This window comes from Petaurus breviceps, unplaced genomic scaffold (assembly GCF_028583685.1).
Source record: "Petaurus breviceps papuanus isolate PSGF00001 unplaced genomic scaffold, PetGlider_PUasm1.0 90919, whole genome shotgun sequence".
In the NCBI taxonomy this organism is placed as follows: Eukaryota; Metazoa; Chordata; class Mammalia; order Diprotodontia; family Petauridae; genus Petaurus; species Petaurus breviceps.
Genome location: NW_027187378.1, coordinates 13,467,109 through 13,493,966, shown reverse-complemented (window position 1 = coordinate 13,493,966; position 26,858 = coordinate 13,467,109). Strand labels below are relative to the sequence as shown.

At 39.4% G+C, this 26,858-nt stretch overlaps 2 protein-coding genes across 3 annotated transcripts in view; both read right to left on the bottom strand.

Annotated features, from left to right (window-relative positions):
* Nucleotides 1–8,575: 8,575 nt before the first annotated feature.
* On the bottom strand, nt 8,576–12,329 carry INSM1 (INSM transcriptional repressor 1). 2 transcript variants are annotated; one of them, XM_069075367.1, is made up of 3 exons: nt 11,136–12,329; nt 10,829–11,069; nt 8,577–10,741 (listed from the first exon to the last, which is right to left on the bottom strand). In XM_069075367.1, exons 1-3 carry the CDS (start codon nt 11,999–12,001, stop codon nt 10,166–10,168), a joined length of 1,683 nt encoding a protein of 560 aa, XP_068931468.1. In that variant the 5' UTR covers nt 12,002–12,329; the 3' UTR covers nt 8,577–10,165. The 2 variants fall into 2 exon arrangements, with proteins under 2 accessions (XP_068931467.1, XP_068931468.1); XM_069075366.1 differs by having other exon boundaries at nt 8,576–12,329.
* Nucleotides 12,330–23,463: 11,134 nt separating this feature from the next.
* CFAP61 (cilia and flagella associated protein 61) overlaps nt 23,464–26,858 on the bottom strand; it is a 365,072-nt gene continuing 361,677 nt past the window's right edge. Inside the window, exon 27 of the mRNA XM_069075487.1 lies at nt 23,464–24,041. Within this exon, the coding sequence (XP_068931588.1) occupies nt 23,841–24,041 (201 nt within the window). The 3' untranslated portion in view covers nt 23,464–23,840. The remainder of the gene's footprint in view (nt 24,042–26,858) is intronic.

Genomic DNA, 26,858 nt, shown 5'->3' with positions numbered 1-26,858 from the left:
AGGTGCCAGAGCTGGGGGAGGCTTCAGAGAGGGCAGCCAACTAACAGCTCTGGCAGCTGCAAAAACCCCAGAAATTTGGGACAAAGCTCTCCTCTCTGGAAGCAGAGTTCTACTGTGGCAAAGAGCTCAAAAGTTAAGTAATTGAGTGGCAACATGAGTAAACAAAAAAAGAAAAGCAAGCACAGCAACCTGAGTCTAGATTCCTTTTTTGGGGGACAAAAAGGATCAAAGCATGGAACAGGAGAAAGACAATGAAGTCAGAACTCCTGCACCAAAAGCTTCCAAGAAAAATATGAACTGGTTACAGGCCATAGAGGAGCTTAAGAAGGATTTTGAAAACCAAATAAGAGAGGTGGAGGAAAAATTGGAAAGAGAAATGAGAATGATACAAGAAAATCGTGAAAAGAGAGTCAATAACCTGACTGAAGAAAATAATACCTTAAAAAATAGACTAACTCAAATGGCAAAAGAGGCTCAAAAAGCCAATGAGAAGAAGAATGCCTTAAAAAGACAAATTTGCCAGATGGTAAAAAGAATTTCAAAAGCTCACTGAAGAGAATAATTTCTTCAGAATTAGACTGCATCAAATGGAAGCTAATGATTTTATGAGAAATCAAGATACTATTAAACAGAAAACAAGATACTATTTTTCAAATGAAAAATAGAAGACAATGTGAAATTTCTTATTGGAAAAACCACTGACCTGGAAAACAGATCCAGGAGAGATAATTTAAAAATTATTGGACTACCTAAAAGCCATGATAAAAAAAAGAACCTAGAAATCATCCTTCAAGAAATTCTCAAGGAAAATTTCCCTGATGTTTTAGAACCAGAAGCCAAAATAGAGGTTGAAAGAATTCACTGATTACCTCTTGAAAGAGATCCCAAAAAGAAAACTCCTAGGAATATTATAGCCAGGTTCCAGAGTTCCCAGATCAAGGAGAGAATATTACAAGCAGTCAGGAAGAAACAATTTGAATATTGTGGAGACACAATCAGGATAACACAGGATCTGGCAGCTTCTACATTGAGGGATCGAAGGGCTTGGAATATGATATTCTGGAGGTCAAAGGAGCTGGGATTAAAACCAAGAATCACCTACCCAGCAAAACTGAATATCATGTTTCAGGGGAAAATATAGTCATTCAATGAAATAGAGGACTTTTAAGCATTCTTGCTGAAAAAACCAGAGTTGAATAGAAAATTTGACATTCAGATACAAGAAGCAAGAGAAACATGAGAAGGTAAACAGGGAAAAGAAATCATAAGGAACTTATCAAAGTTGAACTATTTATATTCCTCCATGGAAAAATAATAATCATAACTTATGAAACTTTCCTCAGTATGAGAATAGTTGAAGGGTGTATATATATATATAGATATATATATATATGTTTATATAGGAGGGTATATAGGAGTATGAATACATATGTGAGTGTGTATATATGTGTACAGGTATACATAGAGGGCGGGCACAGGACCAATTGACTAGGAAAGGATAATACTTAAAAGGTGAAATTGAGAGGTGAGATAGGAATATAATGAAAGGAGATGGGGAGAGACAGAATGGAGTAAATTATCTCATATAGAAGAGGCAAGGGAAAACTGTTACAATGGAGGGGAAGAACAGGAAGGCAAAAGGGAATGGGTCAACACATATGTTTTGCTCCCTCCAGGATGTCTTCCTCCCTATCTAATCATTTCTTCTGTCTCTTTTACCGGCTGATTATCTGGGTCCTACTCCTCATGTATAGACAACAGTACCCCAGTATTCTGTTCTGAATTCCCACCTCTTCTCTCTCTCTCCATTCCTTTTCTTGATGATCTCAGCTCCCTTGGGTTCAATTATCATCTTCCAGAGATGATTGCCCCTATACCTGGAATGCTTTCTCTCCTCTTGGAGGGATCAAATTGCGAGCCACCTCCTGTACAAGATCTTTCTTTATTGACCTCAGTTGTTAGCCTTTGTGTTCCTGTATGTGTGTGCTTGTATGTACATATGCATGTTAGTAGATATTTTGAATTTACTTATCTATGTATATGTTGTTTTCCCTAAGTAGACTGTAAGTTCCTTAAGGCAGGTGCTCTTTTCATTTTTTCTTTGTAGTCATAGCAGCTAGTACATAGCCTGGCACATAATAGGGGATTAATAAATGCATATTGAATTGACTAAAATATTCACATGACTTTAATAATAAAAATAATATTTAAATAATAATAATTAAATAAATAATAAATAAATTTAAATAATATTTAAAGCTGAAGTGATATTAATAGCAACCAAAATCTTGGCCCTGGAGAACAATAATGATGATAGCTAACATTTCTATTTCTATTAAGGTTTGCAAAATACTTTACAAATATTATCTCATTTGAACCTCACAAAAATTTAAGGGAAATTATCTCTATTTTACAGATGAAGGAATTGAAGCAGGCAGAAACTGATGTGACTTAGAAAGGGTCATACACCTAGGAAGCTTCTGAGGTGGGATTTGAACTCAGGATTTACTGACCCCAGGTTCAGCACTTTATCCATGCACCACCTAAGCATACATCCTTATTGGAAGAAAGAAGACTATGTTTGTGGAATGTGGCATAATAACACCTTGGTCGCTTTTAATTTTTTTAGCACTTTAAAAGTTTACAAAATGCTCTACATGTTACCTCATGTGATCCTGAGACCGATTCTGGAAGGTAGGTACCATTATTATCCCTGCTTTATATATGACTGAGGCTGAGAGAGGTTAAGGGACTTGCTCAGTATACACTGTCAGCTGTCAGTTGTGGTTGCTTTGTTGCTCCATTTTGCTTAATTGTTTTTCTTTCTTCCAAAAGAAGGTTAAATAGTCAATTAACTAGCATTTATTAAGTGTCTACCAAATTCCAGGAGGGCCAGCTAGGTGGTGCAGTGCACGGAGTGCTGGGCCTAGAGTCAGAAAGCCTCATCTTCCTGAGAGGAAGGTACCACACAAAACTAGCTGTGTGACCTTGGGTAAGTCACTTAACCCCGATTGCCCTACCTTCCCCCTCCAAAAAAAGCAAAAAAAAATCCCAAATGGGGTTGCAAAGAGTCAGCTACAACTGAAATGAATGAACAACCACAATGTTCCAGGAACTGTACTAAATGCTAGAGACCAAAAAAGAAAAGCAAAAAGGCAAAAAAGAGTCTCTGCTTACAGTCTAATCAGGGAGACAATATCCAAACTATATTTAAACAGGATATGCATGGAATAAATTCAAGGAAGTTCTGAAAAGAAACTTGAGGATAGGGAAAGACTTCTTGTAGAAGGTGGGATTTTAGCTGAGACTTGGAGGAAGCCAGGGAAACCAGGAGATAAGGATCAATAAGAGAGAGTAGAGTGTTCCAGGAAGGGAAGGTGGCCTATATCAGAAAATAATGTGGTAATTTTAAAAGGCTTCATTAAAAAAGTTCATTTTCTTCTTTATATTGTATGCTTTAGGATCCAGCTTGGCAGATAAACTTGGAATTCACTATTCACTCTGAATTCCCTCCCTTCGCAGGTTTTCTATGCCTCATATTTCCTGTCACCAGACATTTCCCTATAAACTATTTTCATCCATCCTCTAAATTCCATATTTTCCCCCTTCAGTTTATTGCATCTTAAATGGTTTTCCCAGCTTTTAGGACCAAGATGTTGCACACTATTCACAAAAAGCTGATAACACATAGCATGAAAAAACAAACATTAAACAAAATGCTATAGGCAGGGGTAGGCAGCACCTGTTTGCTTCTCTGTCCTTTGAAGACCAGATGCGGACAAGCACATTTCTCTGGAGAATCGAAATGTCTTGTTTGAAAGAACAGAACAAATTTTTCTAGGAAGAAATTTACTATAGGTCAATCAGTTTGTACCTGGTCTGAAATACTCATTTCTGCTTTGACATCCAATACTGAATAGCACTCATTCAAGAGAGTTCTCCTTTTCCTGGCTATGAGAATAATAATAAATTGTTAGTGCTCTATATAACCTTGCATCTCATAATCCCCCAAATACTCTATAGCTATCTCATTCATTCTCATAAAGAGTGGGGAGTAGTTGCTAATAGCATTATCCCTGTTTTACAGGTGGGGAAACTGAGGAGTAAAACTTAAGCTGAGGAGATTGTATAACCTGTGATACAATCTTTTATAAGACAAAGTGTTCATAAAATTATTTTTAATATGCAAACTATGATTTTTAAACATTCTTTCTGTGAATGTACCCATTTCCTTTCTAGAGAGAATACTATGCTTAGGTAAAGGAAGTATCCTAATAGATGGCAAAAAGAAAAAAAGTGAAAAGATTCTCCTTGATCACTCTGCTCTCTTGATTATTCTTTTGAAATATGTTCCAAAAGTAAAATAATTTAAAAAGCTAATGATTGACCTGGTATTAAATCTCAGAGTCTAAAACATGAAAACTCTAGCAAGATATAGGCAACATGAATAATTTTAAAAGAATGGTAACAAGTGAACAATGCTTAATCTGTACAGAGTATAGAGGAGTCCCAGGCCACACTGGCCTGGTTGTATTTTCTCTCCTTTACCCCCACCTCAACCTTTTATCTCAGGGCTACATAGATCTGAAATAAGTTCTCAGTCAAAACCTGGGGTAGAGAACCTGTGGCCTCCAGGCCACATGTGGCCCTCTAGGTTCTCAAGTGCTGCCTTTGACTGAATCCAAACTTCACAAAACAAATCCCCTTAATGAAAGAATTTGTTCTGTAAAACTTAGACTCAGTCAAAAAGGCTGCTCCCAAGGACCTAGAAGGCCACGTGGCCTTGTTGCCATAAGTTCCCCACCCCTGGCAGAGTTATCAGCAGGCTTAGAGACCTGTCTATAGCTACGCTGTTGGTGTTAAGTACATATGGTTCTGCTCAGCCTCTGCCTTAAATTTCAGAATTTTCACAAAGAATTTATAATAATTAAAACTAATGCCAAATAGAAAGGGCTGCCCCTAGAGGTGGTGGGTTTCCCCCACTAGAGGTCTTTGGGCAAAGGTTGGATGGCAGCTTGTCAGATATGTTGGAGAGGTGAGGGATTCTAGCTTAGTTATGGGTTGGACTACATGGCCCTTGAGTTCCCTTCCAACAATGAGATGTGTGTGTGTGTGTGTGTGTGTGTGTGTGTGTGAATGCTGGGCTAATGGTTATATTCCCTGCATTTTCTCTGAAGCAGAAAAATGTGATGTTCAGAAACGTATTATCTTTGAATATTTGTGAACAGCTAGCTAATGGAAAACACTAAATGGGAGTTACAAAAGCTTTGTTTTTTGAACTTTAGGAGATTCTAACTTGCAAGTGCTCTTTCCTCTGAGCTGCCATCCACTATTTGCATAATCTTGAAAACTAACTTTACTATTTTATGGAAAATATGTGGAAAGATGGTAATCATAACTCATATTTATACAGCACTTTAAAGCTTATAATTCATTTTGCACAGGTAATCTCATTTGAGCCTCATGACAACCCTGTCCGATTAGCACTATTATTATCCCTGTTTTATAAATTAGAAAACTGAAGGGTTAAATGACTTGCCCGACACAGGGAGTGTTTGAGGCAGAATTTGAACTCAGGTCTTTCTGTCTCCAAATCTAGTGCTCTATATTAATATAACTGTAACAGAAGCATGGCATATGCATGTTCACCAGACCCCTATTATATATCAATGTAAGAAGGCAGGATGTTTAAAAGCTCTGTTTTATAGCTATCTCAATCTAGAGTGGCCTTCTGTTACTTGGCTGGGTGTCCTCACTTTGTAGATCATGGCATCTGAACCCTGGAGGCTAGAATCAAAAAACAAAGGCAGTATGAAACCACTTTTCTGAGATAAGAGAGCAGTATTGAGATCAACAAACTGCTAAGGGCAGTTGGAATTCCTTTGAGGGACAGACACTCTAAGAGGGACATAAGTCCCTTCCTTAATTTTTCCCTCTTTTTCATTTTTACTTCCTCTCTTTCACCTCTAACAAAGTTTCACAATTAAACAGGCCATGTCTCCATCTTACAAAGAGAAATTTACCTGCTTTCTTGGAAACTTCCCCTAAGAATATAACAATCTCCTGTAATGCTGTCTGCATGATTTGGATGTAATTATAAAGAAGATAGGCTTAGCAATTATCCAAGAAGTCATATGCAGCATCTTTCTCCCTTAAAAAGAGGAACTTTCCACATTTAATTTTGTAGTCTATTACTTTAAAGTGACCAACCTTTTATATAATAACCATGCAATAATTTTAATTTGAAGATATGTATTCTTTGTTACTCTTCCTTGAATGTAACTAATTTTTCTGTAAATTTAATATTTCAACCTCGTTGTAACTTTGAAGTGTATCATTGTTGACTGAAAAATCAATCTTTTGGGGGAAATGAGGACCATTTTATTTAATTAGGTTTTTCCTTACAAAGTTGTCAAATTACCTTGATTTGACTATTTTCATACAAGAAAAATGAAGAACTGAACTCAGATGAATAAAGAGAATTCCTAGAGATTCTCTCCTACTAGATTTTCAGATCTACATGGCCATCTATTTTTTACAAGTGGAACACATCCAATGATATTGTGTTAACATATTTCATTAAAAAAAACTTTAAGTATCTACTATGTTCAAGGCACTGTGAATACAAATTAAAAGGTCTTGTCCTTAATGAGCCTAGAATCAACTGAAATATTTTGTATAGGACAATATCTGGATCAAAAATCAACAACAATGGAACTCTGATTTTTTTTTTTTGTTTGCTTCTTGTTAGTAATGAGAAAAACCTGCTAAATCAAGATAATAATTAGAGAGAAGCCAGTACAGGCAATTTATCTCAAGAGTATAATGTCTTCACTAAAACCTGCATATTGTTGCACTGAATCTCTGTATCTTCCCTATCACCAAGTATATTTCTCTGAACATGGAATAATAAAATCTGAGTTGGATCAAACAATCTACTCCATACTTGAAGCAGGAATCTCTCTCTAATAGCATCCTGGGAAAATGGCATTCAACTTCCATATCATCAGAGAGACCTTACAATCCACCAAGGCAACTGTTCACATGATTCTTTCGGACAATTTTAAATGTTAGCAAGTTTGCCCTCAGAAACAAAATCTTTCCCTTTGTAACTTAAACCCTTTGGTTCCTGTTCTGAGGCTTTTTTTTAAAGACCTTTTGGGTTCAGAGGTGCTTAATTGTCTGTCCTGATAACTTTAATATGAACTAATCCTGATCTTTTCTCATACTTGTCTTTATTTCAACCCTGTGACCATTGTTTATTATCATACAATATGCAGTCACCAGTCATGAGATCTAAGGTTTTCTTTTTTTTTACCTTTGAGACAATATACCTTCACTGACACCTCAATTTTTTCATTACTTTCACAAAAGAAAAAAAATCTTTGTTCATGAATAGCTAGCTCAGTGTTTATGAACAGATGCTTGTTGATTTTTTTAAATCAAAATTCCCTACCATACAAAATTTAAATGATTGTATTTTGAATGATGCTAGTGAACTTTGTTGAGAATTCTCAAAGCAAATTATTACATCATCAAAATTACTGTATGTTAGGTAAGATTTTTCTGGAATTGTTTAAAATTGATTATTTCTCCCACCTCCAAAGTACATAATTGTTGTGAGATTTATCTTCTTTTATAAATAGGAACTCTCAGGGTATTGAGAATTACAGAATATGACTCCTCCTTCCAAATTGTAAAGTAGCAAAGTGACATAGTAAAGGAAGCAATATTATTGGTGTTTGGGGTAATTTCTTAACTGAACATCAGAAAATTCAAATAACATTGAAATGGCAAGTATCACAGGCACTTTAAAAGGGTCAAATGACTTTCAAAGGAAAGCAATATAATCCCGTATTAACTCTAAGGATGAAAACAAATGGAGATTCTTTTTTCCCCCCTTCAAATTAGATTGCACTACTAGTTAATGGATTCTGACTTTTCTTTCAGTCCCCATATATCAAAGGTGGGTTGGACATTATTTTGAGGGTTTAAAAAACTATTTATCTGTGAGTTCCATTTACTTTGCTGTCAAAAAATTTAACAGAATGTGTACTGCTATCTCACTTGCTTTGGGAATCTAAGTGCAACAAGTTTCCATGGTTATTTTTTAGTTTTGTACTTTAATGGGCTGCTACCAACTAGAATAGAACTTGTATCTAATCAACTGTCTTCCACAATACTTTCGATTTAGAGGAAAACATTTTTTTCAAAAACCTTAAAGACCAGGATTTCATATATTTATTTGCTGAGATTACTTTTGTAACAAGTGTGACAAAAGGGAATCTTTCCTTTTCCTTGAGTATTTTTTTTTTTGTAGATAGGAAAGGAAGAACTGCTTGTCTTAATGAACAAATTTTCAGAAAATGGGAGTATTTGAAAAATTATTGTTTTCTGTCACTCCCTTTGGTAACAAGTGGATGCTCAGGACCTACCCTGAGAAAGATGGACAGTAGTCTTATGCTTCACACCCCAGAGCATGTATATTATCACTAAGGGTTTTCCAGAAAGACTCCAGCCAGCAAAGCTATTATGCCTAATTGCAGTGTTGTAACTCCTCTTGGACTTCCTGTGGCTGTATAGTGAGACCAAAATTCAGAGCCCCACAACAGTTTGTAAAAATGTATTGAATGTTTATAAAAAATGTTTTTTGTGATATTAATTGGTCTTTGTAAAAGAAGATAGTGGAAGTTGTGTAAAAGCAGAGGGAGTGCTTATTGAGCACAGAAATGACACAGTGGATATGTATTTGACTTGGAAAATATTTTATTTGAATAGTAAATAGTTATACAGTTGAAACAGTTCTATTGAAGCATTCTATAAATAGCTAACAATTAAGAAAATAATGTGTGTAGAAAAGAGATTGCATCTAAAAGTAAGAGCTGTCAGTTGTACAAGAGCTGTCTGAGCCCTCCAAGCAAATGGTAAGGTTGTATGTAATTGCTCAGATAGGTATAAAAGTTAAAACTTTTAGCAGATCCCTTTAGAAAAAGACCCTCTTCTAAAATGCACAGTGAAATGTCACAAGTGGAAGGAAAAAAAGCGCATCAAAAAATATTTGCAATCAAATAATATCATAATTTCATAATATAAATAAATAGTGAATAAATAACACTCATAAATCAACATATACATTTAGAGTAAACTCATATGGTCCTACCTCAACAAAGATGATCAAACGAAAAAGTTGACATGTAATATTAAGGCAATTTCTACAGCATACTCTGAAAACTTCCCTCCCCACCCCCTAAAAACAACCCTGAAACAAAACAGCAATTCAAGGCATTTGTGGCTATACTAAAGAAAACTCTTTTTTAAGCAGTTTGATTTGTTCACATACAAAAAGGTAAAGCCAGAATCCAGCAGTTCACAAGCCATAATAAAGCTAATCATGTGGTAAATTCAATTTACAGCCTGTGAAGTATAAAGGCATTATTCCTCAAGATTGACTAAAAACAACCCGTAGGCTAAATACATGTAGAGAAAAGAGTAGAGATGGGTAGAAAAGAAGAGAGAAAACAGAGACTTTCAAGAGACCGTCAACACATCGAACACTAGCAGTAAAAACAGTTGCTTTTCAAAAGGATTCAGCAGGTACATGATTTTGAGTTTCCAAAAAATCCAGAGGAAAGGGGCAGGGGGAAGGGTAAGGGAGGAATACCAACTAGGAGACAAAAGTGTACAGCTTTTTCTTCCCTTTTAACAGAAATAAACCAGCTCTTACGTGAACAAGTTAACTTGGAGAAAATGGAGAAATTAAAAAAAAAAATAAGTCACAACGGGATTGGGGGAGGGTAGGGATGGGGTGAAGAATTGGTTACCAGCACGCTACAAAATCAAGACAACACTTTTCACGTTTCAGTTTTCACCACCAGCGCGTTTCATTCACGAACGCCAAGAAGCAGTTTGGGATGGAGCAGGAGGGGCAGGGCTGGGGACAGACTGATGGACTGAAGGACCGACGGATGGGGCTCACAGTCTCTTTGTGGTTCTACAAGCGAAGGCACACTTCTTCAGGGGCTGGGGAGCTGGGGCTATCTGGGCTGGGGGTGGGGTGGGGTGGATATTTCTGACGGGGAAAAAGGATTAAGCTTTTTTCTTCTTCTTTCCTTCTTTTCCCTTTCCTTCTCCTCTTCTCTCCTGCGCGGAGCGGAGCAGGCTCTCTCTAGCAGGCGGGACGCACAGGCACCTGCAGCAGGATCACTTGTCTGTTCTCCGAGGGGTGGCATTTGTTGATGTGCCGCGTGAGCCCCGGCGAGCTGTAGAAGGTGGCCGGGCAGTATTTGCAGGGGAACACCTGGGCAGCGTGCAGGAGGCGGAGGTGGCGCTCCTGGCCGCTCTTGCTGGGGAAGCTCTCCCCACACACAGGGCACAGATGGCACTCGGCGGGGGCACTCATATTGAGGGGATTCGACGCTTCCCCTTCACCCCCGGCTTCCTTCCCGGCCTTCTCGGGCGGTGGCAGTGGCTGCAAGCCTTCGGACCCGGGGTAGCTAGGGTAGACCAGCAGGTCGTCTGGCTGGGCAGGCTGGGGCGGCGGCGGGGGTTGCGGCGCCCCCTTGCTCTGCAGCGCTTGGTGATGCGCCAGCAGGTGTTTCCTCAGGTAGGCCTGGCGGCGGAACTTTTTCCCGCAGTGGTGACACTCGTACAGCCCGTCCTCAGAGCCTGACTCCGACACCCCAGGGCTCGGCGTGTCCCGGTCACTACCGCCTGCCTCCTTCGGCTCGCCACCGGCCCCAGCCTTGGCCAGCGCTTCATCGGCACCGCCTTTGCCCTCGGCCGCTCGGGCGCCCCCGGCTGGCGGGGCCAAGGCGCCCGCGGCGGCGACAGCTGTCCCCGGGGCGTGGTGCCCGCCTGCTGCTGCGGCCTGGGGTCGGGGCTTGTGCCAACGACGGTGCGAGGCGAGGTTGGCAGGACAGCTGAAGACCTTATCGCACTCGGGACAGCGGTACTCCACGCGCACGATGCGGGAGCACTTGTGCTGGGCCAGGGCGAACGGGTCCGCGTACTCTTCTTTGCACAGCTGGCAGATGAATTCGCCCAGAGGCCGGCCCCCGCCGCCCCCAACGCTCCCGCCACCCGCGCCACTGCCCGCGCCGCCACTGCCCCCCGCGGCCCCGCCGGCAGCCCCCAGCCCGGCCCGGCCCTTAGGCGGCTCCACGGGGCCCTCCTTGATCTTGAGGCCCAGCACGGGTGACGTGGTGACCTCGTCCTCGAAGTGCAGCTTGCGGATGGCCTTGGGTTTCTTGGCGGCCGGCGCTTTGGCTGGCTTGGCCGCGGGAGCGCTGGGCTCTGCCGTTGGCACGGGCGCAAGCCGTTTACTCGGGTGCCGCAGGGAGGCGGCGGCGGCGGGACCGGGGACAGACAGCAGGCTGCCGGCCGGGGGGTGGTGGCTGCTGGCGCCCCGGCCCCCTCCCCCGCCTCCAATCTCCGCGGCAGCGGCGGCAGCCACCGAGGAGAAGGCGGTGCCCATCTTGAGGTCGGCAGGGGCGAAGAGAAGGGGGTCCCCGCCGCAGGGTCCCCCCCCACCGCCTCCGCTGCCGGCGCCCACGCCGCCGCCGCCCCCGCCTCCCAGCAAGGCTGTGGGAGTGGGGAAGGACTCCGCGGAGACCGGGGAGCCCAGGTTGAAGCTGCGCTCGAAGTACTTTTTCTTCTCGTGCTCTCGGCTCACGGGCCGCGTGGGGCTGTACAGCGGAGCAGGGTAGACCGCCTCGGGGTTGCCGAACTGCACGGGCTTGGGGCCCGCGGCCGGCGGCGGCGGCGCGGGCAGCTCCCGGGGAGGCAGCGGCAGCGGCGGCGGCAGCAGCAGCGGGGCCGGGGGCGCGCTGGCCAGCAGCGCGGCTGGAGCCCGCTCGGAGCCGGGGAGGGGCGGGGAGGAGCCGCCGCCGCCGCCGCAGCTGGCGAAGAGCAGCAGCTCCCGGTCGCCGTCTTCACAGCAGCGGATCCGGTAGGAGACGGGCGTGGACTTCTTGTTTCTTTTCACCAGAAATCCTCGGGGCATCTTTGGGTTGCTGCGCGGGGCGGGCGGCCCCGGAGACTGAGGAAGGCACTGGAGGGGGCGGCGCAGGGATGCGCCCTTCTCGGCTTTCTCGCCGGGTGCGATGGAGCGCACTCTAGTCCTTGCCTCCTTCCTCTCTAGCTGGTACCCGGCTCTGTCTCAGCGCCTCCCGCCGTCTTCGCCCATCAGTCTGGCTCCTCCCGCAGTAAGCAGTCGCGAACTCCTTCGCTCCGGCCTGCCGTGCCTGCCTGCTGGTGTGATGTCTGTGGGACGTGTCTGTGGTGCGCCTTTTTTTTCCTTCCGTGCCCCCGCAAACACGTCCCTGTTCTCCCCTGCCAGCCCAGATAGCTGCACTCTTTTTAAGGGGGGGAGGATGCCATTGTTCTCGCCTCCCGCTCCGTCCGGAGCCAATCAGCGCTTCCCACTGCTCCTATGGATTTGAGGGTGGGAGGGTAAAGAGGTTTGAAAAAAGGGGGCAGGGACTTAGGGGTTGCTTGGTAGGTATAGCAGATGTACCTGAGGGTGTTTTACCCCTTTTCTTTTCTTTCCATCCTCCCCCTCCCCTTTCTCCCTCCCCCCCCCCCTTTTTTTTTTTTTTTTTGCCTCCTATTTACTTCTGGCCCCTCCTGGATAGAGGCACACGCCTGGCCCCTCCTCTTTTCACGGTCTGATGGTTTTCTATAGGAAGGCACACGTGCCTTGGCTTTGTGTCTCTCCTCCGGGGGGCACAGATCTGCCAAATGGAAATGTCCATCAGCATCACAATGAGCAGCATCTAAAATCGGTGGGATTACCCGCAGTTCTGGTGCAAAATAGCAACAAAGAAGAAGAATGGCCCAAAATATGTCAGGAGGGTTCAATATGCAAACTGAAGTGGAGGGCGAAGTTGGAGGTGGGGGACCGGGGGGGAAAAGTGGTGTGGAACAGAAAAAACGGAGAAAGATGGTGAAGAGGGCAGAGTCAGAAATGTGACATCTGAATTGTTTAAGAAGTCAAAGATAGGGAAGAAAGCATGATATTTGGAAAATTAATAAAAGTGGAAAATAGCAGAAACCTGTAATGTCTCAAAATCTACACACTGAATCCAAAATTGACTTTTTCACCGGGATAGCAACCCATAAAATTCCTCAGGGAAGCTGTATTTCAAATGAAAATAGAAACACTGGTATTTCTGCTAAACTAACTGAAGGGTTTTAGGAATTCAGACTGCATCTGAATTACTGAAGTGAAATATTAGTATCCACATCACCAACTCTTTCTCTTTTTAAAAAGTCTTAATTAACTTCAAGAAGTCATTTCATAGCACTTTTCGAAACAATGCATTAGCCTGAATCTTCTTTTCTGCTTACAAAAAGAACTTGCATTTTGAAACAGTTCTTTCTTTTTGGTAGACTCCTACCAAAACTAGTTATTTCCTGTATCTTTATAATGCCCTATTAAAGCTCGTCGTTTGTGAAAGTTGCCCCTCTGCTCCCCTACAGCACAGTCATTTCATTTATTCAAGTATTTGCAAAATACCAAAATTCACGTACATATCAATCCATTTTGATAAACTTCTTTTAAATTATCCTATGCTGCCTCATGCATTTTAATTCAGTTCGTGCATTTTGTCTGCTGTTTGACATCAGATGCTAAATCAAGGGGTCTAATCAAGTAGCTAAAAAATAAAGGGCCTGTCTGTCTCTGCACAGTAGCCTCCCAGAGCCGTGCCCCTTTCACCTTTGTGAAGGAAATTAACCTCCTTCTATTGAACACGAACCGCGGCCAATCTGGACGAGAAAGAGACGCGTGCTGCGGGGCCCGGGAAGGGGGGCTGGGAGAAAGAGGAGGGGTGAATGGGGAGTAGAGTAGAAGGAGGGAGAAATCTGTCCACCAAGACAAGGCAACGGCTTTAAAGAGGACAGGCTGCCGGTTTTACACCAGCTAAATCATAACAGCGAAAAGAAACGAGGTAGTCTGTCTGCACCCCATCCTCTCCCCAACCCCGAGTTTGAAACAATCTAGCAATTTCTTCTAATCTACATTGCAACCCACGTCATTGGGTTGAATGGGCTGGGGGGGGGGGGGGGGATATTTCGAGAGAAGAGGCTCCAGTGAAGATAAACTCCTAGGTGACAGTCTATTATGTAGAAATAGAATAAAACGTCCACAAATGTATTTCTTAACGTAACCTAAAATAATAAGAGAGCTAGATCCACATAAGATGCAACAGGGCAAAAATCCTTTTTCTAACAAAAAGAAAATAGAAATTTGATTGAAAGCGTCACTAATTTGAGTTAGTTTGTCTTGACAAGAGCCTTTGCTTGTGTCAGGGAAAGTGTTAGTTGTTTTTGGTTTTTTCTCCGAGCAAATTCTAAAATACATAAACCGACCACCAGTTTTACAGTGTCCACATGTGCAACAATCTTTGATGTCTACCGAAGTCTCTATGTAAGAAAACTTCCAAATCAATATGATTCATAGTCATTTGTTGATTTGAGGTTGGAGACCTTTTAAATGTCAAAATATGCAAAAAACCATTATAGGATATAATTTAATAGTAGTCAACTTGACTTTTGAAATATTAACCCCAGTTAATGGCAGCTCTGTAAAATGTCAAACCCCAAATTCAGAAATCTTAAATTTCTAAATATTTCTTATCGAATGTTATACTCAATCCCTTCTTTTACTCCTTGACTAGTATTTCTTATTAAACTAGAAATGGGAGAGGTTTCCGTGGCTACCTGCCCCAGTTTTTCCTAATTACGGATTCCACCTGGATTGCTATGCGGTAACAGTATTCAGAACCACCTTCCCTTACAGTACACACCGCATTTTGCATTACATAGATAACACTCCCATTTATTTAACAGATAACCAGGTAAAATAAGTAATCTTGTAAGCTCAAAAAATTATTAAAAGAACACCCATTAATGTAAGAGCAGCAAAAAAAAAAAAAATACAAAACACCTCCTCTTTGCACACAGTGAATTCAAACAGTGCTATGAATTAACCAAAGAAAATCTATTGAATCCTATTGAGATACTTAGATTCAAAGGATCTGTTTCTTTTTGTTGTTTTCCTAGCTCTAGCCAGCTGAAATAAAAACTGCTTTCAGTCTCTTAGGGTAAAGATGAATTGAGACTTGAAAGGTACAAGTATTTCTAAACTAATTTTACAACCCAGGGCAGGACCCAAAAAAAAATGTCGCAAAAAAAGCCTTCAAAACAGCTGCAGCAGATTGTGTTGACTGAGAGAAACTGGGACTTTATGTCTGCTGCACTTTTTTTCTCCTCAACCTTTACATACATATAGGTTTTATTGACATAAAATAAAGATATTTATTTTAATCTCTGAATAGCAAAGTATCAAATCCCATTCTGACATCACTAAAACCTGTTCCTATTCACTTAATATTTGCTTTTATTTCTTTCTGTAAATTGTGGGTCAATTTTTTGCCATTTGAGGACTCTTGAGGTTAGGTCTGAATTAGTCTTTATCGCTTTCTGGTTAGCAGGTTCCCAGTAGGATTGAGTGTCCTCTTCTTAATAACCCCTACCCAGCCCTCAGTACTGGCTGCCCACATTAGTCTTCCTAGGGAACTCAAGCTGGAAGCCAAACTATATTGGAATTTGCTGTACCGCCAGGACTCCGACTCCAACTGCTGACTTTGTTACTCTCCTCTACCCCCCGGCTTTTTTTTTTTCCTTCTTTTTTTGGTGGGAAAAAAAACAGGGGCGGTCTTTTACTTTTCGCACTACAGACCCTGACGCTGGGGGGATAGTATAGAAGCGGATCTGTTTAATTTTTGGTTTACCTCTAGTTTCAGTCAATGAGCATCTTGATTTTTTTTATTACTGCCCCCACCCACCTGATTAAGTCATTGGGGTGCAGGGAATTTGCTAACGGGCCCTGGAAAGAGGTTGACAAGAGGATTTTTAGCAGAAGTGCAGTGTTCTATTAGAGTCTAACTTTGCTGAGCCTCTTGAGCAGATAATCAACCCCAAAAGGAAAATTCCCTAGCTTTACTGATGACTAGTGACCAAGGCACCTTTTTAAAGACCGAAGAGTTCATTGGACTGGGTAGTGCCACCTCCTTCCTCTCTAGCTTCGAGCTAAAAAAAAAAAAAGATGACTGGAAACACCCCTCACCCCCACCCCGGTTCTTCCAATAGCCTTGTGCAAGAAAACGTAGGTTGCAGTTAGAGGTTCATCAGGTTTTCTAAGACCTATTGTAGCAAAAACTATAAACAATGGCCTGTGTTGCTAGTGTTTGACCCAGGTCGAGTTGGGACCCGAGAGAGAGTGTATTGTGTTTGGAGGAATTAGTGATTGTTGTGTCTGTCTGAGGGGCACGCGATCGACACGCGAACCCTGCAGCCCCCATCTCCTCCCCCTTTGCCTCTATTCACCTTACCCTCTTTCCCCATTCCCCCGCCCCTCTCCTTTGTTCAACATATTAGCATAAAGCTGCTATGGATCTCCCGTTTAAATAATTACACACAAAAGAATAGTACATGAAAGAGAGAAAACAAGAAAGAATCCATGAGGCTGTTCTATTCCACCAAGCTGGGGGGGGGGGGGAGAGCTGAAGTATTTTCCATCCCTTAAGTTTCAAGTACCCCCCTGACAATCTGCTCTGCTCCCATTATTCAGCTCTGGGGTGATGGGAGGGAGACCATCTCTTTTATTACACAAAGTATGTCTGTTGGAGGAGTATTCTCCTGTAAGTAGAGCACTTATGTCTATTTATGTCTGCTTCAGGTAGGAAATTCAGGAAAGATAAGGCCTAAATGCCAGAAAGTCTGAACAGCAGAAAGTTTTGTATTTTCATTGTGAGGTTGTCAAAGAACAACCATCAGTTCTAAGAAGATAAATATGGGCACACAACGGTGTATGCTCAAATTGCAGTCCTGGTTACAGGAAGAACAGGACAAACTGGGAACCCTTCGTGATTGTCCAACATTTAATAACTTTTAGCACAAAGAATCAGGATTGAATTTCCCTTAACCTTTTCAGTGACTGCTGTGCTATCACTCAGTAACTCCCCAAAGGAAAGGGAAAACAAAACTAGTAAAAACTCAGTTAAGAGAGAATATGGAAATACCCAACCACCTTTCACTTTTTCTTCCCACAAGGATGGGCGACAGGATAAGTGGGATTCATATTTGGCCAGATGCAAGCATACTTTCTGCTGGTAATGAGGCTTCTTCCTTTCTTGTTCTTCCCTTGTGGTTCTGGGATGAGTGTGTGTGTCTGTGTGTCTATGTGTGTTATTTTATTTGTCTAGTGTGAGTGTATTTGTTCAGTGATGTGTGCTTCCCTGCCTCCCTGGTTAATGGGGGAGCAGTAGATTTGTTTCTATTAGCATTAGCATACAGCTGCAGGTTACTCCTCCCCCATGAGCAATGTACACTTTATCCAAACCTTATCATCACTTCTTCTCTCAACCAGAAAACAATCAACAGCTTCTCACACATGGCTACTTTCGATGCCTCTCTCATTCTTAGCTAACACTCATACATGCACATACTCCATTTTTGAAACTTAAATATTCATAGGTATGTTTTACATTTTATGAAGCATAGAACATTCACCTTCCTCCCCTCCCCTTTTTGCTTCCTGTGTTATTTAGGTATAAAAAAGCAATAACAAGGCATTATTGGAATTAAGTTTGTCTCCCTTTTCATTAAAGCTAATAAAACACACTCAGCAATGCTGAGGCTCATTAATGACATGTATTCTTTGGGGGGAAACATGACATAATTGATGTATATGATATGATTAAAATGAACTTTTATTTTTTATAGAACCATTTTGACAATATTGTTTAGTAGGCCTCACTTCTGTTTGTACTTCCTAAATTGTTACTAATAGTAGATGCCAAGAGACCTAAGCAGTGCAGGCATTGATATTTTAATGCAGACTTTATGACTGATTGCTTTTATAAAGCAGTAAGCCTATTATCTAAAACTCCTTTCATTTTTTGTTGATTTTTTCTTCAGAAAATAAATCAATAACAGGGTTAAAAAATCTTTTTGGGTTCTAAGTGAAGTTAAATGTACTTGATGACAGTATGCACAAATCCCACCCCAAGTCTTAGTCCTCTTATTCCCTATCTCTACTATCCCGGTTATCACATACATTCCTTCCTCCTACTTCAGAAAATCCCTAGTCAAAAATCTGATGACTATTCATTAACCTCATAAATGTACATCTTTTACAGAGTAAACAACCTGAATATATCCACATCAACCTAATTAATTAAAATAGAGAATTTAAGAACATTTAAAAGGCAACATTGAGTAGTGGAGAGAGAGCTGATTTGAAGGCAGGATGTCTTGGGTTCAAGTCCTTCCTCTGACACATAATAGCTGTGTGATTCTGCAATTCCATTGGCTTCTCACTGCTCTAGACCATTGTCTAAGACAATATGTTTCGAGGAAGGTACCAACCTGTAGTGGTGGAGTGACTGTCCTCCTCTAAGAGTCCTCTATGCTAAGGAAGTCACAAGTCCAATCCCTATCCCTCTAAAAGTTAGCAAAGGGAAATTTAGACTACCATCATTAGATGTCTAAATGAGTTTCCAATGTTGATTAACCAATTTTATCAGCCATAACTTTATGTTGAAAGTGTCTTATTTCATATCTATGACTATTAATGCTCAAACAGCCTTTATGCTAATGATTGCCAAAATATTATAGGGAGCTGCAACTGAAACTTTTCTCATTTTGCTGATGGACATGACCTGGGTGAGCCTGTTCTCTCAAGGGAAAAAACATGTATTTTAGTCATTTGTGTTAACCTATTCTCAGGTCTCTCTTGGACTTAAATTGATATTAAATTGAGTTTGCATTAAGTAGTGATCCAGTTGTGGTCATTCACCATTTCAGTTGTTCTGTCTATGCCATATGGCTGAAATACTATTTGTTTCTAGATGAAAAGGTAGCTACCTGGTTCTTGCTTTCATTGTTCTACATATATTCACATAAAGCTTATTAATGAATAACTCAGAAGGGTTCCATTTACCAGATCTTTTGCTGATTGCACAAATTTGCCTGATATAGGAAAACCAGAGGCTAATGTTCTTTCATGTGAAGTTGCTGGTCTGGGGAAGGAGGGGTGGGATTTGAAATGGGAAAAGGGGATAATATCAAAACTCTCCAGCATCGATAATAACATAAAAATGACTAAATAACTTTTAGAACAGAGTTAGAAAATTGATTATAATTCTTTGATCACTACTGTGATTTTTCCCTCTTCTTAATAGTTTCAAAACTTAATTTGCCACTTTTAATCATAGGAGGAGTGATATTGAAGTTTAAACATACTTAGTAGCAGGAAGACTAAGACCCAGAATGAGCTGAAGCTTTAAAAATGTTAAGGACAATAAAAAGACATTATAAAGGTATGTGTAAAGTAGTAAGAAGAACAAAGAAAGGACAGGCCCATTAGTTGAAGCAGGTGTCATTTCTTTTTCTCCTAAAGCATAACTAGCCTACTCCTTATTTTGAAATAGTAGAACAGATTTGGTCAAGGAAAATTTGAAGAGGAGAATAAGTGGAGAGATAGTAAGAATGTATCTTATGAGTTCTTTAAATGAATTCAAATTTCCTGGCTTCACTGTATTATTCCCTAGGGTACTGAGGAAAGTAAAACAAAACTTAAAGATGTGATGTCTGAAGGAATCTTGAAAAACAAGAGATATCAGATGATTGGAGATGGTTGAATGTCCCCATTTTTATTTTTGAAGGAGCCAAAGGTAATTTCTGAGAACAATGAATGCAACATTGATTTCCAGTTAACTTCTAGAGTAGATTATTGAATTGTGTGTGTGTGTGTGTGTGTGTGTGTGTGCGCGTGCGTGTGTGTTTGCACTCAGAAATGGAAGTGGTGAGCACTAGGGAAGCCAGCATGGGTTCACTACGAATCTCATTCCAAACTCATCCTCATTTCTTTATTTAAAGGTTCAGGAAAATGTAGGATGACTCCCCAGGCTACTAGTGTTCCTTCTCTAAAATTACCTTATATTTACTTTGTGTGTATATGTGTGAGTATGCATATAGATTTTGCCCCTACCTCCCCCAACCCCCAAAAGAATGTAAATTTCTGGAGAGAAAAGACTATTTCATTTTTTGTCTTTGTATCACTGTGCCAAGCACAGTGTCTAGAATATAATAGATATGAAATAAGTTAAATGTTTGCCAATTGATTATGAATACATATATGTGCTATATGATTCCAGCCAGGCAGTTAACAAAGTCTGTCATGAAATTTTTTATTACTGAGATGGTGAAATGTGGTCTGGATTGTAGTTAGATCAATTTAGAACTGGTTAAATAAACTGGCCCAAAGTGTGCCTTAACAGATCAATGTCAGTGTGAAAAACATTTCTAGTAACTCCAGGATTTTGTCATCAGCCCTATCAGATTTAATATTGTCCTCAATAACTGGAATGGACAACACACCTATTAAAGTTTGAGGCATCATAGAACTTGGAGGGATAGTCTTTGAATGATAAAATCAGGATCCAGAAAGATTTTGACCAGTTGGAGTAATGAGTCAGACAGAACAAGAGGAAATTTAATGGGATTAAATGAAAACCTTCCTTTTTGGTTCAAACAATCAGACATGCAAGTACAGGTGGGAGAGAGCTAGCTTTCCAGAATGGATATGGAGAAGTTTTCAATTGATTTCAGTGCAATTATGAGTCAACAGTATATAATGTATATGCCAATAAAACTTTTATCTTCTGAGTAAACTGTATTAATAAAATTGTCAGATCCAGAACAAGGGGAGCAAGTCTTGATGTATTTTGTGGTGGCCAAATTGTTATATTTAGTTCTAGGTGACACATTTTAAGAGGGATGTTGACACAATGAAACATTTATATTTAGTGGAGGGTGAACAGGTTTGAGGGTACTTCAAATCATCTCGTTTCAAGAATATGGGAACTGAGGATATTTAGGCAAAAGAGAAGACTTACAAAAAAGTATGATATCTGTCTATAAAAGTTGAAAATTGGTCATCCCAAAGAAGGATTTTATTTATTCTGTGCTATTCCAAAGGTTAGAATCAGAACCATTTGGTAACAGGAGGGAAAATTTGGGCTTGATCTGAGAAACAGCAGTTTTTACAATCAGTTGTCAAAAACAGAGTGGCTTCCTGTCTGCATTTGTGAGGTACATATGACATGTTATATTATCACCTATCAAGGATATTGTAACAGGGACTTCCATGGGGAAGGAAGGGTTGAACTAGACGTCTGATGTCTTTCTCAATTTTCAGAATCTCTGAAAAGGGTTCATACTTTATGTAAATATTTCATTAAGGTCAAGAAATAAATATATCTGGAATATATGCAAATTAATCCAATTTTGAGCTTTACTTGTTGAGTATTCAATCAATAATACTATCATTTTTTTAAGTATCTAAATTAACACTCCTCAAATAAGATGAATAACTGTTCTGTGTAGTTTGGCTGGCTGGTTCCCAAATTGCAAGTTTATCATGTTGACTTAATTCACTTTGTATACTAAGGACAAGATTTCTTATCAGATGTAATGGGTAGTACTTACTAAAGAATTTCCTTTTCAAACACAATTTAATGAAAATTAAACAGACCCATTACATTCCAACATCATCTACTCATCCAAAAAGCATTTATTAAGTATCTAAAATATGCTATCAAGGAGTTTGGATTCTTCTAGGGTGGACAACATATACACAGAAGAATAAATCATAATTTGAGGACAAAGGAGAGATCACTAATAATGGAGATCAGAAAGACAGATAGAATAAAAGCTGATTCTTGAAAGAAGATAGGAATTTCAAGAGGTGGAGGAGAAGAGGGAGTTCATTGCTGGTATGGAGGATAACTTATACAAAGGCATGGAGGCAGAAGATGAAGTATTGTGTGTGAAGAATAAATAAAAGATCAGTTTGGCTGGAACATAGGGGACATGAGACCAGAAAAGTAGGCTGGGGCTAAATGCCAAGCTGAAGTGTCAGAATTTTATCTTGTAGGTAATGGAGGGCCACATAAAGTTCTTGAGAGACTACTAATATGGTCAGAGCTATGTTTAAGGAAAATTATTTCCGCAGCTATGTGGAGAGTAGATTGAAGAGAAACTTCAAGATGGTAACCCAGTTAGGAAGCTGTTGAAATAATCCAGGTGAGAGGTGATGAAGGTCTGAATTAGGGTGGTATCCATGGGGGTATAGAAAAGGAAACAAAAGTTAGATACTATGGGAAATGGGGAGAATAAAATGAGTAGCATATTTCCAAGGTTGGAAACCTGGGTGATTGAAAGAATGATGACACCTTAAGCAAAAACAGGGAAGTTAGGAAGTTGGGTGGATTTAGGGGAAAAGTTAAAAAGTTCAGTTTTGAGTTTGAAATGCTTATGGAATGTGTTGGTGGAGATGTCTGGCAAGCAGTTGGCAATAGGAGACTGGAGCTTTGTAGAGAGATTAGGCCAGCTATTTAGATCTAGGCTCTATGTGATTGCTGAAGGAATTACCAAGAGAGAAGATACAGTTCAGGACACAGCTTTGGGAGGGGGAGACACCTATGTTTATGGGCAAAGTATAGATCGACACAGCAAAGTAGACTATTTTACACATTTTATACACACATATGTTTACATATACATACATTTGCAGGTTGTCTCTACTTTTGTGTTTGCATTTTCTACATGAGATAAAAGTCTAGCTACCCTCATCTGGGTAAAGTTGTTTCTGCAAGTTTTCTCATTTCAGAATACTTTCTGATGGGGATAAACTAAGGTCAGACAACCTGTGGCAGCTAGGTGGCTCCGTAGAAAGAACACTTGATATCTGAAAGCCCTCAAATCAAATTTAGCCTCAGACAGTAGCTAGATGATTCTAGTTAAGTCAGTTAACATCTGTCTGCCTCAGTTTCCGCATTTGTAAGATGAGGATAATAATAGCGAGAACCGCAGGGTTAAGATCAAATGAGATATTTGTAAAACACTTTGCAAACTTTAAGTTGTTGGGGGTAGGGGCAGCTAGTGCTGGATTTGGAGTCAGGAATACTCATCTTCATGAGTTCAAATGTGGCCTCAGACACTTGTCAAGCACTTTGCAAAACTTAAAGGTCTATATATTATTGTATTATTGTTATCCATGGACAGGGAAATTAATTTCTGCTATTGGCACTCATTAAAGATTTAACTTAGTCCTCATTAATTGTTCTTTTTTAGGAAAATCAGAGAAAAACATTTTCTTTTTTAGTAAGTAGTAATGATTAACATGGTGGGAATCAGAAGACCTAGGTTCCAGTTCAGACTCTGCCAGTGACTGGCTTTCTTCCCTTGAGCAAGTCCTTTCATGGAATCACTGGATGGGAAGGCTGGAAGGGACCTTAGTGATCTCCTCTAATCCTTTTGGTTTTTTTAAGATAAGGAAACTGGAGCCTAGGGATTTGCTGTTAATATTATTTTATTATTATCATTGTTATTATTGCTATTATTATATGAAAAAACTAAAATAGTGGCCAGTAAATTTCACAGAACAAATAATATTGTAACTCAAATGGAAAAATTTTCCACACAGCAAGAATTCGGTTTTATTCCTCAATTGCATGTTATTACATAAACAAATCTGCATGGCATTTCTAAGTATTCCCTTCATGCTACTACTTTAGTACTACTTCACTGATCAGGGATAACAAAGCCATGTGCCACCTACTGGAAAGTTTAAATACTACAGTCCTTTGCAGTCAATCAAAGGGTGAAAGGCAATACAAAGACACTAATACCAGACTTAATGGTGAAGTTTCATAGGACAATATTAAAGACCCACCTTCATGTAGACAATAAAACTGAAAATGTGTCTGTAACTAAATAATCCCTGGCCATGCATACATAGGTAGATGGTAATTATTATAGTGCAGGTAGTCAAGGATGCTTTTTTCCACCTCTGATTGATAAATAGTTTCCTGAAAGAACTTTTGAAGGTATTTCTTCGGCTTTTCACACAGGTTTATTTCCTCATCTACTATTTGTAGAACTAAATTTTCCATGGAAGGAATTTCTTCATCCTATAAAATATAGAAAGAAACAAAATATAAAAATAAATTTGAATTTGGAATGAATTTGAAAAGGAATTAATTTGCAAGGTATGATTATGTTACTATTTACCAGTAAGATAGATTATATTTCATTGGAATTACAATGATTGGTTGTAAATTTTCTGAATAGCAAGGAAGACAATAGTAAATTAACATGGTTCTTAGGGATTAAAAATTAAACATGGATGACAAAAGGTACAAACAATACAGGAATAAGATTGTAGCAATTGCTTCCTTATTTATGAAGAAATTTTTGTATTAAAAAAAGGATTTTTTTCTACCATATAAAATAATTTTATATTGGCTATTTAAGCTATATCTTTAATCCTTTCTTCTCTTTTCAAAGGTCAGAACACAAATTAAAATACCAAACCACTTTCATAGAGCTAGGCTAGCCACACAGATGGTAAGAAAGATCAGGGAAACAAAATGTTCCATTTTTAGTGATTATGGAATTATAGAAACTCAGAGGTGAAAGGTACCTTAAAAGCCAACTAGTCTAACCATCTCCTTTTACAGATGAGAAGTAAGCTGAGCTCCAGCCAACAGTCACAGAGGTAGTTGGACTTGAACAAAGCACCTCTCTACAACATCCCTGGCAAGTAGTCACCAAGTTTCAATTAAAGACCTTAGCTTTCAAAAGACTGCTATTTCTTAGAATCACAGAATTTTTCGTTGGAAAGGATCTTAGTCCAATATCTAGGCCAACATATATTCAAAAGAAATATCCACTATAACATCGTAAACAAGGAAGACCATCTAGTGTTTGCCTGAAGACTAATAAAGAGAGGGAAGTGACCATCTCTGGAGGCAGCCCATTCCACCCTGATGGTTCTAACTGTTAGCATCCAGTGCTCCTGGTTTGACCTGTGGGACCAAATAGAACACATCCAATCCCTCTTCCACATGCTAATCTTTCACCTATTAGAATACAGCTAACATGTCCCCCTTGAATTTTCTCATCTCCAGGTCAAATATGCCTAATTTTTTCAACTTATCCTCATATATCTTAGACATATGTCCTCTTCTATACATTCTCGAGCTAGTCAATGTCTTTCTTAAGTCATTGTGCCCAGAAAAAGAGTAGTGGTGATTGGATCAGGGCAAAAGCACTGGTCTATCATCTCCTTATTCCTGGAAGCTGTGTCTCTCTCTTAATGTAGCCCAAGATTGAATTAGCTTTTCTGGATGCGGCATCACACTGTTCATTCATATTGACCTTACAGCTTACTAAAAAAATTCCAAATCTTTTTCCTGACAAACTGCTCTCTAATGATGCCTCTAATAATAACAAGTATAGACTTAAGAGGATGATTTGCTGAACCCAAATTTAAGAATTTACATTTTTCCTGTTGAATTAATCTCATTAGATTCAGTCCAATCTCTAGCCTATCAAAATTCTATTCCAGCCTAAGTCTATCTTCCTGTGTGTTAGCAGTCTCTCCCAGCTTTGTGTCTTCTGCAGATTTGATTAGCATGTCATTTATTCCTTTATCCAAGTCATTGATAAAAATGTTAAACAACACAGGGACAAACAATTTAGAGCTGTAATTATCAGATAAACAATAGTTTTTTTTTCCTTCCACAAATTTCAGTTGAGTTTAAGATATCTATATTTGAAATTAATCATACTTATCATTTTCAAAGGCAAGTTATGGATGTTTTACTTTATGCATAACTAAAAATACATAATTTTCTAATTCTGATGTCAGAATTCTGACTGAAGATGAGTTTTTATAGCATCAAAGAAATATGGATAGGATAATATTATTAAAACCAAAAAGTCATGTTATATTAAAATCATATTGTAGTAAATTATTTTAAAACTGCACCTAAGTGTAATACTCAACTTTTCGATATATATTTTACTCTACTTTGAAACAATCATGAATTAACAATTCTTTTTAAAAATTAAATTAACTTGTATGGTATTTTATTTTAATTTGAAATGCTTCATTTTTTTTTAATTTTGAAAGGAAAGAAAGATAGAATTATTCACATCCAAGAATGTTATTATATTATTAAGTATAAGAGCTGACAGACCTATAATTCTAAAGTTATTTAAGCAAGAAATAATTTAATATGCACTATAATATTTAATGTTAAATAAAACAATAAAATTCAATCAAGTAACCCGTTATTCACAACCTAATGTGTGTAGATAATGTGCCACCTAACTGCTACTTCTTTATGTAGATAATGTGCTAGGTGCTGGGGCTACAAATACAGAATGAAAAATAACCCCTGCCCTCAGAGAGCAAATACATTATGGTCCATTTTCTTTACTTTTTCCACACACTCAACAGACCTTTTTTTTTTAAGTCAGTGGGAATTCCAAACTTAGCTTAATTCTGCAGGCAGGCTGAAATAGAAAAAATACTACTAACTCTAAGCAATGACATAATTACAAGAATTAAAATTTTTCAAATACAGTCAGTAAATTTCCAATGATCTTTGAAATACTAAGTAAAATAAATGCTACGTTTCTGTATTTGTTTGAAGTTAAATTTCAGTGTTTTATAGGGTTTGATTTAGAGAGGCAATAGGGTTAGTGCACTTTTAGTCAGTAAGACCTGAACTTAAATTCTTCCTTTACCAAATAGACAAGCAACAACTTTTTCAAGGCATAGGCAGCTCTACCAGTTGGCTGCTAAGTTGTATTGGGGCAGTTTTAAAAAACTATTAGAAACAATCTCAGTGAAAATGCTAAAAAAAAAAACCAAACAAACAAACTGTAGATACTGCATGGTGTTATCCTGACATTTCTGAGTACCTCGTGAAAAATCA